This window comes from Cynocephalus volans, chromosome 10, assembly GCF_027409185.1.
Source record: "Cynocephalus volans isolate mCynVol1 chromosome 10, mCynVol1.pri, whole genome shotgun sequence".
In the NCBI taxonomy this organism is placed as follows: Eukaryota; Metazoa; Chordata; class Mammalia; order Dermoptera; family Cynocephalidae; genus Cynocephalus; species Cynocephalus volans.
In genome coordinates this window covers 126083257-126096500 of record NC_084469.1, presented here as the reverse complement: position 1 = coordinate 126096500, position 13244 = coordinate 126083257, and the positions used below count along the sequence as shown (strand labels likewise).

At 49.3% G+C, this 13244-nt stretch overlaps 1 protein-coding gene across 1 annotated transcript in view; it reads right to left on the bottom strand.

The window, feature by feature from the left end:
- The window catches only part of FA2H (fatty acid 2-hydroxylase), a 55057-nt gene that overhangs the window by 21811 nt on the left and 20002 nt on the right, over positions 1–13244 (bottom strand). Inside the window, exon 2 of the mRNA XM_063113198.1 lies at positions 294–386. Within this exon, the coding sequence (XP_062969268.1) occupies positions 294–386 (93 nt within the window). The remainder of the gene's footprint in view (positions 1–293; positions 387–13244) is intronic.

The following is a 13244-nucleotide window of genomic DNA, read 5'->3' as shown; positions in this document are numbered from 1 at the left end:
TGGGCATATCTGGGCCTGCTGACTCTCATTGTCCTTTCTCACCTTCAGGGGTCCTGGTGGGAGAGTCGTTCTACAGGGGTGTTTGGGGCCTGGCTCTGTGCAGAGACCTCATGTGCCATTTTTCCCAGCTCCCCCACAATCTCTGCTTGGGTTTGCTGCCCCAAAGTCATGCTTGTGAGCACCTGCTTTCCCATCCTCATCTTCCCTGGGCACATGTCACACATGCCACAGCTTTTGGCTCCTCACCCCTAGTGGCCCCCAATCATGACCCCACTCTATCCTGTGCCAGATACCTTGTCCCAATCCACCACTTTGAACCTTGGTTCAATAGCAGGGTCTGTCTTCTGAGTTTCCGCAGAGGCTACAGCCCCATTCTCCATGGAACCCTGGAAAGAGAAGACATAAGGGGATTACTTACAGCAGATAAGGAAGTGAATGAAGCCCTGAGCTGCCCCAAGATGAGGCAGCCAGGAGTGGCGAGAACCCCTGGGTAGGGCAGGGTGGGTGAAGATCAAGGACACAGCACTTTCGAGAACAGAGTTGCTGGTGTGGGTGTTATTATTCTCTGTACTTTTTTCTCCCTTAAAAAAATTCCTGCAAAAACAAAAGAGGCAGAAAGATCTGGGAGAGGAAGGAAGCTATAGGGGAATGAGAGCGGTTAGTGAGGATTCTCTTGCAAAAGAGGTCCCTTCCAGTCGTCCTCCAGGTCCCTGGAAGGTGTCAGGCAAAGGGAGTCACAGGGTGGCATGAAGGACACCTGGTGGGGCTCACAGTGCCATGCCTGATGACTAGCCCGCCTCCCTCTCTCCCTCCCTGCCACCCTTTCTTGTATTCAATAGAACCCATGAGTCACAGGCTGGGGTTCCCAGGTCCATGTGCCTGCAAGAAAGAAAGGTAGCAGGGAGCAAGAGAGACTGTCCCTCCAGCAACCCCCCTGTGTCGGTCAGCAGCCACATGTGGGGCGGAGTTGGCAGAGCCAGTGGGCTCAAGGTTAAACTGAACTAGCAAAGAGGTAAAGTCAGAAGGAAATGGAATGTGCTGGGAAAATCACACAGCGCCAGCTAGCTCTGATGTCACATGGGGTGAGGCCAGAGAGAGCAGGCTGGCATGTAAGTAAAACCCATGCTTCCCTGAAGGCAGGGCAAGGAGAGTGCTTGCCACCAGTGCTTCCCACTGAGTCCCTGTGACTAAAGGAAACCACAGTGCTGGGCGATGGAGGGGCCCTCGGAAGATGAGTATTGGCAAGAGGCTGAGGAGACTGTTTGAGCAGCCAGTTGGGGTTTCTACTGTCACAATCCTTAGATTAAAAAAATTTTTTTTTCTTCTGAGAAGATAACTCCAAAAAAATTCTTACATTTTTGTTTCCAGATAAACCCAAGAGAGCCTGATGGTGACAGTGACCATGTTGGCATTTTTTGGAAGACCCATATGTAACCCAAATAAAAGTGGGCTTTTGTGGTCCTGTCATGGTATGTATATCTCACTGTTATTTAGTCTGTGTCATCAAGCTAATACCTGAATTTTTTGAACAAAAGCATTCCATGCTCTTGGGAGGACAAAGAGTAGATTTAATAGCACATCACACACAGACAGTCCCTAAATGTCCAATATAAATTTCTTCCCTCTTCCCATGTCGGTAGTTCAATAATAATCTTATTCCTTCCAATACTGTTTTAGCCTCAACATACCCCAGAGTGCCCCCAGTTACTGAACTATTGACCCTCCTCGCTTCTGGATAGTTATTTTCTCCTGGTCACCCCACGTCCTACCTTAACTAGAGTGAGCTACCCCTTCTCTGCACTCCCAACCCCACTCACTGCAGCCCCATCTGCCACTCTCAACAAAACAAAAGGGTCATCTTAGCAGGGAAAGGGTTATTGTGCATATTATCATTTAGTGTTTTTGTCTGTGCTATACTTTTCAGACATCCTGGAGTGGCAGACATAGATCCGCTTTGGGCACATCCACTGGAAGCCTCTCAGCACTGGCCACGAAGCACTCATCTATCCAACTTGGGTTCCCAAGGCTTGGAAAGGTCTCCCTTGTGCTCAGCTGGCTGTCTTCAGGTTTCTCAACATTACTCCTGCTCTTCCCCTCTAGGGCTGCATGGGCCCCTTCTCTCTCACCTGACAGGCCTATAAATATTTAAGATCAGGCAATACTCCCACTCCTGCCGTCTGTTTTTCTCCAGGACCCTCTTGGGACACATGGTCTCTAAGCATGCCAGTTGGTCCATGTTCCTCTTCCAAGGCAGGTGTGATTGGATCAGTGCAGAAGCCATCAGGGCTCGTCCCTCCCTCACATGGAACATCATGTTTCTGATCATGGGAACTGAGCAACCATCAGCTCTTTTGGCCACCACCTTACGCAGCTCATTCACTTAGCCTGTGGCCACCCGAAGCTTTTTTTTTATGGGCTACTGCTGTTGGTGTGTGGGTGCAGGGGGAGATCTCGACCTGTTCACTGGAGGGCCACAAAAGACGTGTGATGAAGACTGGCATGCCCAGCATAGTGGTGAAGGGTGAGCAGTAGGCAGTGAAACCAGGGAGAGCTTGAGAAGTGAGATCATGATGTAGTTTCCAGGGACAGGAAGCCCCGCTGCAGATCAGCCTCTTCCTGAGGGGCTGGTGGTCTCACTGAAGTACCACTATGGCCCGGTCCTCTTCCCTCAACTCTTCCCTCCCAAAAGGATCTCACTGATATCCACTGCTTTCATCACTCACACTGACACACACGTCTGAGGATCCCCAATGTGCTAGAAGCATCAGGTCAGAAGACTCTCGAATGTCCCTCTCTCTGACACTGGCCTCGCTCCTTGCCGCTGGAGAATGTTTCCAACTTCCCACATCACAGTCTAACCTGAAAGCCCTGCTGTCACCTCTAATACAACATTCCCCAAAGTGTCATCCTCAGCAAATCAGCTTATCCATGATTTCCCTAGATGAGGGTACTTCAGAAAGTTCATGGAAAAATAGAATTAAAAGATAACACAAATATTTCTGTGAACTTTCTGAAGTATCCTCATATTTAAAGACTTTCCCCTATATTTCCAAACTCCTCTCCTGTTACGCCCTTGGATTAACCCTATTTTTTTCTTCCAGCCAGAAGGGACAACTTGCCATTTTCTAAACATGCCTTACATTTTTCTTCTCACATGTCACCCTGCCAGGATGAGGACAGAGGTTAGCACTGCATGAATGCTTACTATATGCCCAGCCCTTTATTCTTCCTAACACGATGCAGTGGGCACAGTTACTATTATCTTTTGGCAGATGAGGGAACCTATGCATGGAGCCGTCTCACAGCTAGTGAGGGGTCAAGCCAGCAGTAGGATTCTGGAGTATTCTCTTTACCGTGATGTCCTTCTTCCCTAACCATTTTAGCCAGAAACAATGTCTTCATTTTCCAACTTTTTAAGAATCATACTTTCTGTGTGTGCAATGAACACTGCCTCAATTGGTGTCTATAATTTCTTGCCTCTTATTTTTAGAATATTTGGGTAATTACTTTGCTTGTACAATGGTGTTACAGATTCCAGTAGGTCAGGGACATTGTGGATTCCTATTTGCTGTTTCTCCTGGTGCCCAGGATGTGCTCTTGCAAATACTGGATGTTCCACCCTGCTTCCTTCAGTGGGCCATGTTTCAATATTGGGTCTTTGCAAAGCAGCCAAAGCCGCAAGACTCCTGCCATGCGGTGGGCCTGGAAGCTCTGCAGGGCTCATGCTCCTTGGAAATGTGAACCAAATGGAGTGGGGAAATATGCTCTCTGCCCGGGAGGGGTGGCCCAGGACACCAAACATGCCATCATGGAATGCCACTCTGGGCAGTGCCCAGATTCAAGGATCAGTTCCAACAATCTAGACCATAGATTCTCAGTACCCTTTGTCCAAGTACATAGGACAGGCATGAGCAGAAATAAAAGTATATAAGACTGATAGGATGTTGCAAGCATTTTACTTTGCCAAATAAAAAAAAATTTTAATTACTATCAGCAACATTTCATAAACAAGAGGAAATTTCAAAATCAAATATATAGAAAATACTTGTTTGCAGAATAAAAGGCAGTTCTTTCCCAGGAAGGGCAGTTGGCAATTTTATACTGATATTAAAAAAAAAAAAAAAAATCTATTTAAACATTTATTATTGCAGAAAATTACAACGTATATTTTGTTTTATGAGCATTAATGGTACGGAATTGTTTTGTTGGTTCAAGGTGGTTGATGTGTGGTTCTATCTCTAACAGGAAGTAGATCAAACGTTCACTATGTTCCAGTTCTAAGGTTTGACTTCAAAAATCATGAAAATCCAGTTTCACAGAGAGATGTTGGTTAAAAATAGAAGCAGCACCTTTAAGTCTTTTCTATTCAATTGGAAATATTCTGAGGGAAATGAGAGAAACAGAGGAGCCACTGCTCCATGGCTTTCTGCCCCCTCCTGAGAGCCAGGAGGACAGGAGTGGCTCACACGCGAACAGGGCTTGCAGGCTAGCATCCCAGCACGGAGCAGGTGAGGATTCTCTCTAGAGAGATCCTTTGACTCACAGACCAGTGCCAGTCTGAGGGCTGGCATTGGGGGCGCCCTGCCTCTGGAGGAGGAGCGACAAAGGGCAAGGTTGCAGGCACTGTTTCCTCCTGTCCTTTTCCCCCTCCTCCTGCTGCCCCAGCTGAATCACACACCAAAGGTCCTGGAGCCATCAGGGCGTAATGTCACGAGTGATATGCTTTGATAAATAAACCCCCGACTGACCATATAAGCAAGGTGGGGACTGGATGGTTAGTTCAGTTGGTTAGAGCATAGTGCTGATAATACCAAGGTCAAGGGTGTTTGGTACCAGCCAGCTGCCAAAAAAAAAAAAAGGTAAGGTGCTTTCTGGGTGGCCTCATCGGGACCACACCCCTCCCTGGCAGAAGCCCAGGTTATTATCACAAGACCGGACACACCCCAGTTCAGGAAGAGACTCCGAGACCCAGAGCCAGCATCATGTCAGTGTCATTAGCAGCAGGAATCCTCTTGGGCACAGGGAAGTGTCCTTCAGTGCATCTTTCACCGACTAATTTTCTTGAGTCTAGTTGTGAGATTCCAAAAGGTCTAAAAACCTTCTACACATGTACGTAAGACAGACACTCCCAAAGAAGGTCTCCCATTCCCACCTGGGGGACTCCAGGAGCTGAGTCCTGCCAGAAGCGGCCATACCACACAGCACTCACACCGATCTGGGCCACGTTTTCTGGACTGCCACGCTCCAATGTTTATTTTATAGTTGAGCTGGGCTCACCCTTGAATTCCACAGGCAAATACCATCCATGAGTCAGAAGTGTGTAAAGGTCATTCCTGGGTACTGGGTACAACCCCAAGTTTAAAAAGCTTTTTTTAAAAATTGGAAACTTCTACAATGCATTATTTAAAAGATTCTCCAGATCCTGGAAGCAAGCCAAAGGGAGCTTTAAAGACCAAAAAGCATCCCAAAGTGAAGAATACATGTACTCTTTCCCAGTATTTAGAAGTTGTTCTAGGAGATGCTTTTGGATTGAGTAAGCTTCAGAATTTGGTATGGGAAGTGAGTATTTCTGTAGTCAGACTTATCCTGACTTTCACGAGCATGACCAGACAGTGCTGACGAGCGTGACTTCACAGGGTCTGTCCAACCTACCTCTCATTTCCCTCAGGTGACAGCCTTCTTAGAGGGCCCACCTGAGGGACCTGAGACTGTCCTGGGGCAATGAGAATGGTGCTGAAGACTGACCCGCTCACTCCAGCCTCCTGGGCCTCCCCATCACAAGGCAGGCAGGGAGGGCACCGGCCACACTTCGTGGTGAGGCACTCAGGGCTGAGAGCCTCTCACTGTCCTTATGCTGTGTGTACCTGTCACTTGTCACCCCAGCTTGCCGGGGAGCTCTGTGAGGGGAGAGACCCTGCTTGTCTCACTCACTGCTTGGTCCCCATGCTTGGCACAGGTTGGCACTACATTGCTTGCTGGATGATTCGTTAATGAGTCGATGGTGGCCTGTTTAGGTTCTGAGAGCCCAGGCCTGGAGAGGCCACTGAAGTGTGGCAAGCAGGCAGGAAGAGAGCTTCCCCAGTGCCTTCCACAGGCCGGAGAGAGAAGGGCAGGCATAGGCATGGCCAATGTGCTCCACTGAGGAGATGGGGCAGGAGGCACTGCCCATTCCGAGCCGAGAGCCACTGGACATGTGGGCAATGTGGTGGGGAGGGGAGGAGGGCGTTTTGACTTCCTTAGGTCCAGCCACAGTCTAAGGCCACATGGGAGAGGAGCCTAATAGGACCAACCCTAGCTTCCCCCAGCAGGATGCCAATTCCTGGTGGGTCACGAGGTGTTATTTCCTCTCTGGTCAGCCCAAACCACAGCTCTCCTCTCAGGAAGATGGTCCTGTTGACACCACTGCCCCCTTTCCTGGGCCCCCTGCTTTGCCCACCTCTCGTACACTGAGTACAGCACCTTCTGACCCAAATGCACAGAGCACCCAGGAGTTGCTCCCTGCCAGCCCCTGAAGTTCTCAGCTAGGTCCCCCACCATACCTGTCCCTTGGGGAGACAGCTCTCAGGGGACAGCCAGGGGTAAGCAAAGAGTCCAGGGCCAGCCATCTAGCTCTGGACTCTATAGACTCAGCTCTAGACTAAGGGACACAGTTCTAGACCAGGCTCTCTTACCAACTTACTGTGTGACCTCAACATCTTCCTATTGGAACAAGAAGTCGCTTCTCTCTGGCAAGAGCACCCCACTTCCTGCTCTGCACTCAGAGATCGGGCCGGCGACACATTCGAGTGAGGCAGGCAGGTTATGGTTCACAATACAGATTCATTTTGTTTGCATATTGAACATGTGGGATTCTTCACTTCCACAAAGAAAGATGCTCAATTCACATTTTTCTTAAAACACAAGGCACCAAGAGACAAAAATCAAAACCATGAGATACACTTTTGTTAGAGACACTGGTACAGAGAAAACAAAAAGGCACCAAGAGCAGTATCAGTGGTCATCGTCACTTGGTCTTTATATCAGGGAGGCCTTAGGGAATGGAGGGGCCAGGCCCTGTTAGAAGGGTACAGTCCCGATACAGGTCCAGGTCATGGGAGGATGGGGGCCCAGTGTTGTCAGACCTGATTTCTAAGAAAAGCTGGAAAACTTTTTGTGTTCTTTTTTTTTTTTTTTTTGCAGCTGGCTGGTACAGGGATCTGAACCCTTGATTTTGGTGTTCTCAGCATCACGCTTTCCGAAGAGAGCTAATCGGCCAGCCCCCCAAAACTAGATTTTTATGTGAACTCTCCAGATTTAAAAATTTGACTTGCAATTAAAACAAACAGGACTGGCCAGTTAGCTCAGTTGGTTAGAGTGTGGTGCTGATAACATCAAGGTCAAGGATTAGGATCCAGACAGGCCAGCTGCCAAAAACAAACAAACAAACAAACAAACAATGTGGGCTGAACCAACATGTCTGAATATAAACACAGCCCTTAGCGTACCAGTTCAAAACCTTGGGGAGAGCTGCAGGCCTCCTGCTCCACGGGGTGCCCCATTCAGAGGGAAGGATGGGCAGGGATGGGCATGAGCAGGCACAATTCCCACAACAGGGGCTCTAGCCAGGGAGCCCAGGTGGCACCCGCATGGGGCAGGCCTGCAGGGTCAGCTGTGCCAAGGCCCTGAGTGGTAGGTGACCAGGGGATCCAGAGCCCCAGCTGCTCTGGCTCCTCTTCTCCCCTCCAGTCTACAGTGGTGAGGACTGGCTTCAAGAGGAACAGGGGGTCAGGGAGCAGAAGTGGGTGATGAACACCAATTTTTATAGGTTCTCCTCCCCTTGTGTCTGGAAAGGAGATGAAATCTGTGAGGGTGAAGGAATCACAATGGAGACCCGGGCCATGCGCCAGGGATGTTGTCTCCAGGGTCTCACTTCTCGGCGTGGAGGCCTCTAACGGGGTCGAAATGTGTTCCCCTCACCTGCAAATTCATATGGTGATGTCCTCACCCTCAGTTCCTCAGAATGTGACCTTATTTGGAAAAAGGGTGATTGCAAATGTAATTAGTTGAGACGAGGCCATTAGGATGGCCCTAATCCGGTATGACTGGTGTCCCTATAAAAAGGGGGGATTTGGACACAGGTGCACGCACGGGGAGAACGCCACATGAAGGTGAAGGTGGAGACGGGGATGATGCACCTGGAAGCCAAGGAATGCCAGATTGCCAGTAGCCACCAGAAGCCACGGGAGAGCCTGGAACAGACTGTCCTTCACAGCCCTCAGCAGAAGGAACCAATCCTGCCCACGCCTTGATCTCCAACTTCTGGCCTCCAGACATGGGACGATGTTTCTGTTGTTTACACCACCTGGCCTGTGGAAGTTTGTGATGGCAGCCCTAGGAAACTAACCCAAGGCCTGAACCAGTGTCCCCTGAGATCTGGACAGGCCACAGAAGGGGGGGGAGAGTGCCACCAGGAGAGAGAGGAGCCAAGCAGGCGTCCTTGGAGATACGAGCTGGGAGTCCACGTGTGGTCCTATGCTGAGGCAGTGGCAGAAATCAGAGTGTCACAGTCAACCAGCCCTCCACCCAGGCAGCTCAGGGGGCTGGGGATTCAGGGCCTCCCTTCCTAGGCCACTGCTTCCTGTCTAGCAGCCTGGCTCCCCTTCCTTAGGGCCTGAGAAGTCACCCCCATAGGAGGCAGCCTGTGATGGGCGGCGTGGGGCGAACCCAGTGCCACCTCCTCAGCACAAACCTCGCTCTTCTCCGTATTCCTCCCACCCCCACCACGTGGCTCCTGGGTCAGCCCTGCCACCCCCGCGGTCAGTGCCTCTACCACAGGGCATGTGTGGCCAGCACCTCATTGGTATCGACCAACTCTCCCCAAGAGGCTGGCAGGAGACACTCCACAGAAGGGGAAACTGAGGCATGGAGGGACCAAATCACTCACTGAAGATGTCTCTGAAATAATCACGGGTTGCGGGGGGAGGGTAGACAGGAGCCCACGCCCAGTGCTGTCCCCAAGAAGATTCTTCATGCACATTCTCCTCTCCCCTCTCGGGGGGCTCACTGGGCTGCCCCTGGCCATGGTCTCTGCTTCAGGCCCCTGCCCTCCTCCAGAGCCCAGACCCTGTCTTCCCTAGAGGGGGTTTGAGTGGAGGGTGCATGGGGGTAGAGGACAGAGAAGAACAACAGAAAGCCTGCACTCTGCCCTGCAAACAAACAAGTGCAGCACAGAGGCTGCGTGAAAGGAAGCAGTGTGCTGGGGGGCCGCGGGGGTGGGGCGCAGGCACAAAGGGATGCTGTTCGCGAGAGCGGGGCTGGGCACCGGGGGACAGACAGATGGCCTTTCATCCCACAGCTTGGGTTGTGCCTGAAAACCTTTTCTCTGAAATGAGATGGTGCCCCAGGCCCTGGGTCCAGCTGCCCCCACCCCATAAAGCCCCAGAGGAAGGTGGGGTCCCAGGTGTCCCACCACACCTGGGGAGCAGGCCCAAGGGGGAGATAGGGGCGCCAGGGCTGTCCCAGACATAGCAGTACCAAGAGTCATCTTTGCCGAGAAGCTTTTGTGTTAACAAGCCCACCTCTGGCCCACAGGGAGCAATCTCCTCAGGGCTGCTGGGTTTTGGTAGCCAGAAACTTGTGGCTACGTGAGGGAAGCAGGATCTGCTTGCTTCCATCTCGAATAAGCTGCCCTTTGCCTGCTGAGGCCAAATCAGAAACCAGGCTGCAGAGGGATGAAGTCCTGTGGCCTAGGGAGCCACACCTGCCAAGTGACGTGCCATAGAGCCCTTAAAGCACACGTAGCCCTTGCCCTCCTGGCAGTCCCTGTGTGGTGACTATCACTGTGCTCATCGTAGGAAGAGGAAAGGAAAAGTAAACAAGCAGGAAACTGCATCCGAGGTGTGGCCAGCCTCTCCCTTGCAGATGTGGGGAGAAGGACAAGATGACAGTCCCGGTCCCCTGGGTCTGTCCTTGGCTTCGGTTTGCCATGGACCTGGCGTTGCTTCTATTCCTGAAATGAGCCCTCTTTGATGCCATCGCCAGCTACCATGTCACAGAAGCAGAAGCCAGCATAGGTGGGCACTCCAGGGCACCCAGGTAGAGGGTCAGTGGTTTGAAAATACCTCACCACTCAAAACTCACGAGGGTGCCCCCACGAGTTTTCAGGCTGCTAACTTGACTCTGTACCAAATCCTGCCATGGACCTTCTGCATCCACATGGCTCCTCTCCTCCCTGGCCACATTTTCAGGGATGCACTGAGTTAAGTAGACACGGGGTTTTTTCCAATGAAGACCTGACTTGTGGACTTGGAGAGGCCCAAGGGGAAAATCCCCCTACTGGGAACATGGCTGTGGGGGTGTGACCTGGGCTTGGTCAGAGTAAACAAGGGGATCTCTCTGAGTCTCACCTTCTGGGTCATTCCCTATAAAATCCTGCCTTGTGAGGCAGTGGGAGGATGAGTTTCAACGCTGATGAGCAGTTTGCAGGATGTGAGCTCCTCAAAATATATCCTTTTGTAGGCTTAGTAAGACTGTTCCCAGGTGTAGTGTCTCAAGGCTTAGACCTCAAGGCCCCCTGAGTGGGCTTATAGGATGTGTTGTCCACCAGGAAAATACACCTTAAATATAGTATCGCCTCGCTGACTCATCTTATACAGAAAAACAAATTTCAGATTTATCATGTAACACCCCAGTCTGTAAGGACTGTCCTGACAAAACTGTTTTGCATTCATATTCTGTATTTTTAAAAGACCATTGATTACAAATAACGTCATAGATCACTATTCCAGAAACAATATCTAAATTTGTCTTTTATAATCTAATAATTTAAGAAAGAAAAATAACTGTTGTTCTTGCTTTGCTTACAAAATGGCCAATGATTATGTTACAAAAAACAAGAATAGTCACTGAAATGTTTTGTTAAAAAAACAAAAACCACCACCACCACCACCACCACCACAAACAACCTGACTCACTTCTTCTCAACCTACTACTTCTTTTTACTGATTCTAGCAATTCTCTCTCCCCCTATCTGGCCACGCAATCTCCTCTGCGTTACATTGGAGGACGTTTATGCTTAGTGAAGTCGCTGACTTGTCTCCGGTGGCATCGTTAGTTCCTGAACACAAGTCTGTTGGACTTAAGCCTATGTCCTCTTTTCCACTCTCTTTTAATGTGACAACTTCCAAACCCACTGTGTATTTCTTAAATTAGCAAAGTCTAATCAGTGAGCCCTAGAACTGGTAACAACTGGGGACTCCTGGGGAGTGACAGCCCATACTCCAAGTTTTACACTCATCTCTATAATGGTGCTTCAGCCCCAGGAGATGATTTCCTTGAATGACTCCAGGGCAACTTGTCCTTCTGGGTGGTCCGTGCCCGTCAGACATGAACACAGGTGAGGGGCATCACTGAATACACCTCCCAGTGAGGTCAAGTAGAGAGGGCAAGAAGCAGCCATTTGTGAATGACAGGGGGACACCACCCTGGAGCAGAACGACCAGATTAGGGTGCCACTATCCTAGAGGGAAATATCTGTGGCTCTGGGCCACCGCTCTAGATGAATGCTGAGCCACAAAACTTTCTGCAATGATGGAACTGTTCTGTATCTATGTTGTCCAATATAGTAGCCACTAGTCACACGTGTTTACTGAATACTGGAAATGCGGTTAGTGGCTGTCATATTAGACAGCACAGTTCTGGATTCACATATTCAACTACTACTTGAAATCTCTACTGGGGCATTACCTTGGCATCTCAAACCTAATGTGATCCCAATGAACTTTGATTATCCCAGCCCAAACCCAGATCCCCACCCCAATATTAATCATTTCTATAAATCAAAGCATCCAGTTGCTCGGTCCAATACTGAAATAGAGCTCCCTATACCCTCATAATGTACACTATCTGCTTCTGTAGAATTGCTTGCTTAACCTAAGTAACTCCAGTTTGCCCCCTGTCTGACCTGCAGACTACACCCCACTTCTGCATGAGAAACCATTGACCTTCTCATCGAAACAATAACAATTGCATAGAAACAAGAGCCATACACAGTAAATTATTACATGGGAACAGGAACCATACACAATGAAAACTTGTACGCTTGATTGCTTGAACAGCTCATTCTTGGCATCTGTGACCTAGCTCCCTAGCTTGCTTTGTGCACCTGGATAAACCCATGTGCCAACAGGATGTAATTTTTGCCCTTAAAGACTCTACAAGACCAAGGCTCAAGGCCGCTCTTCCTTGGTTGCTCCTTGGAAGATGGTCGCTGGCCAGCTGGAGTGAATAACTGCCCTTTTCTGCACGAGTGGCGTGTGAGTACATTTCTTGTGGGAGGGTAGCTCACAACACTTTGGGGGCCCCAGTGAGATTCTTTCTGTTGTGAGTATATCCCTCCCTGCACTTATCTCCTAGGAGAAGATAGAGAAGCTGTTCCTCTTCTCCCTGGAGGCAGACGGGGCACTTTACTCTCTCCTCAGGTAGATGAGATCTCAGGAAGGGATGGTGCACCAATGGTTGGACTTAGTGGGAGGCTGGACGCAGCATTAACTCCCCTAGTCCTTGGGCTCCTGAGACGTTGCTGGTCCCAGTGGTGATTTGGATTTGGGACTTGCAAGTCAGTTTGGGTTTGGGACTTGCAAATCAATAGGAATTGTGTTTAATTTGGATTTGGGTTTGGGACTTACAAGTCAACAGGAATTATGTTTCTGTGTTTCTTGTTCATGTTTGTCATTGTGATTGCTGTGTCTGTGGATATCTTAGAGTAATTTCGGACATGGCCACTTGTCTGTCTTTTGTGTGTTGCCAGTTGTGTGTTTTTGTGTGTCATTAACTGTGGTCTTATATAACAAATGGGACAAAATTTCTCTGAACAAGTCTATGGGACAACCCCCTTACATACAGATTTGGATTTATATAATCTCTGACAAGCTGTCATGACTAAAAAGGTGCCTTAAAAAAAATGTCCCAATGTGAATGGAAATAGAACACCATCTGTGCTTTTAACTAAGCCTTCTCTTCCAGCTTCTCTGAAGAAGGCTTCAACCCCCACAGCACCTCCCGTACTCTCTGACACCTCTGAAGACCCAAGGTGGCTTTAAAAATTGAAAATAAGCTAAGAGCATTTCCTTTAATAATTTCTTCTTCCTTCACTGGAGAAGATTTTAAAATTTGGGGGAGGTTGATGATAAGTTAAACAGCAGTAGTTCATAACAGCAATGGTTTGATCTCTGAATATACTGTAACTAAAGAAAAGAATTTGAAAA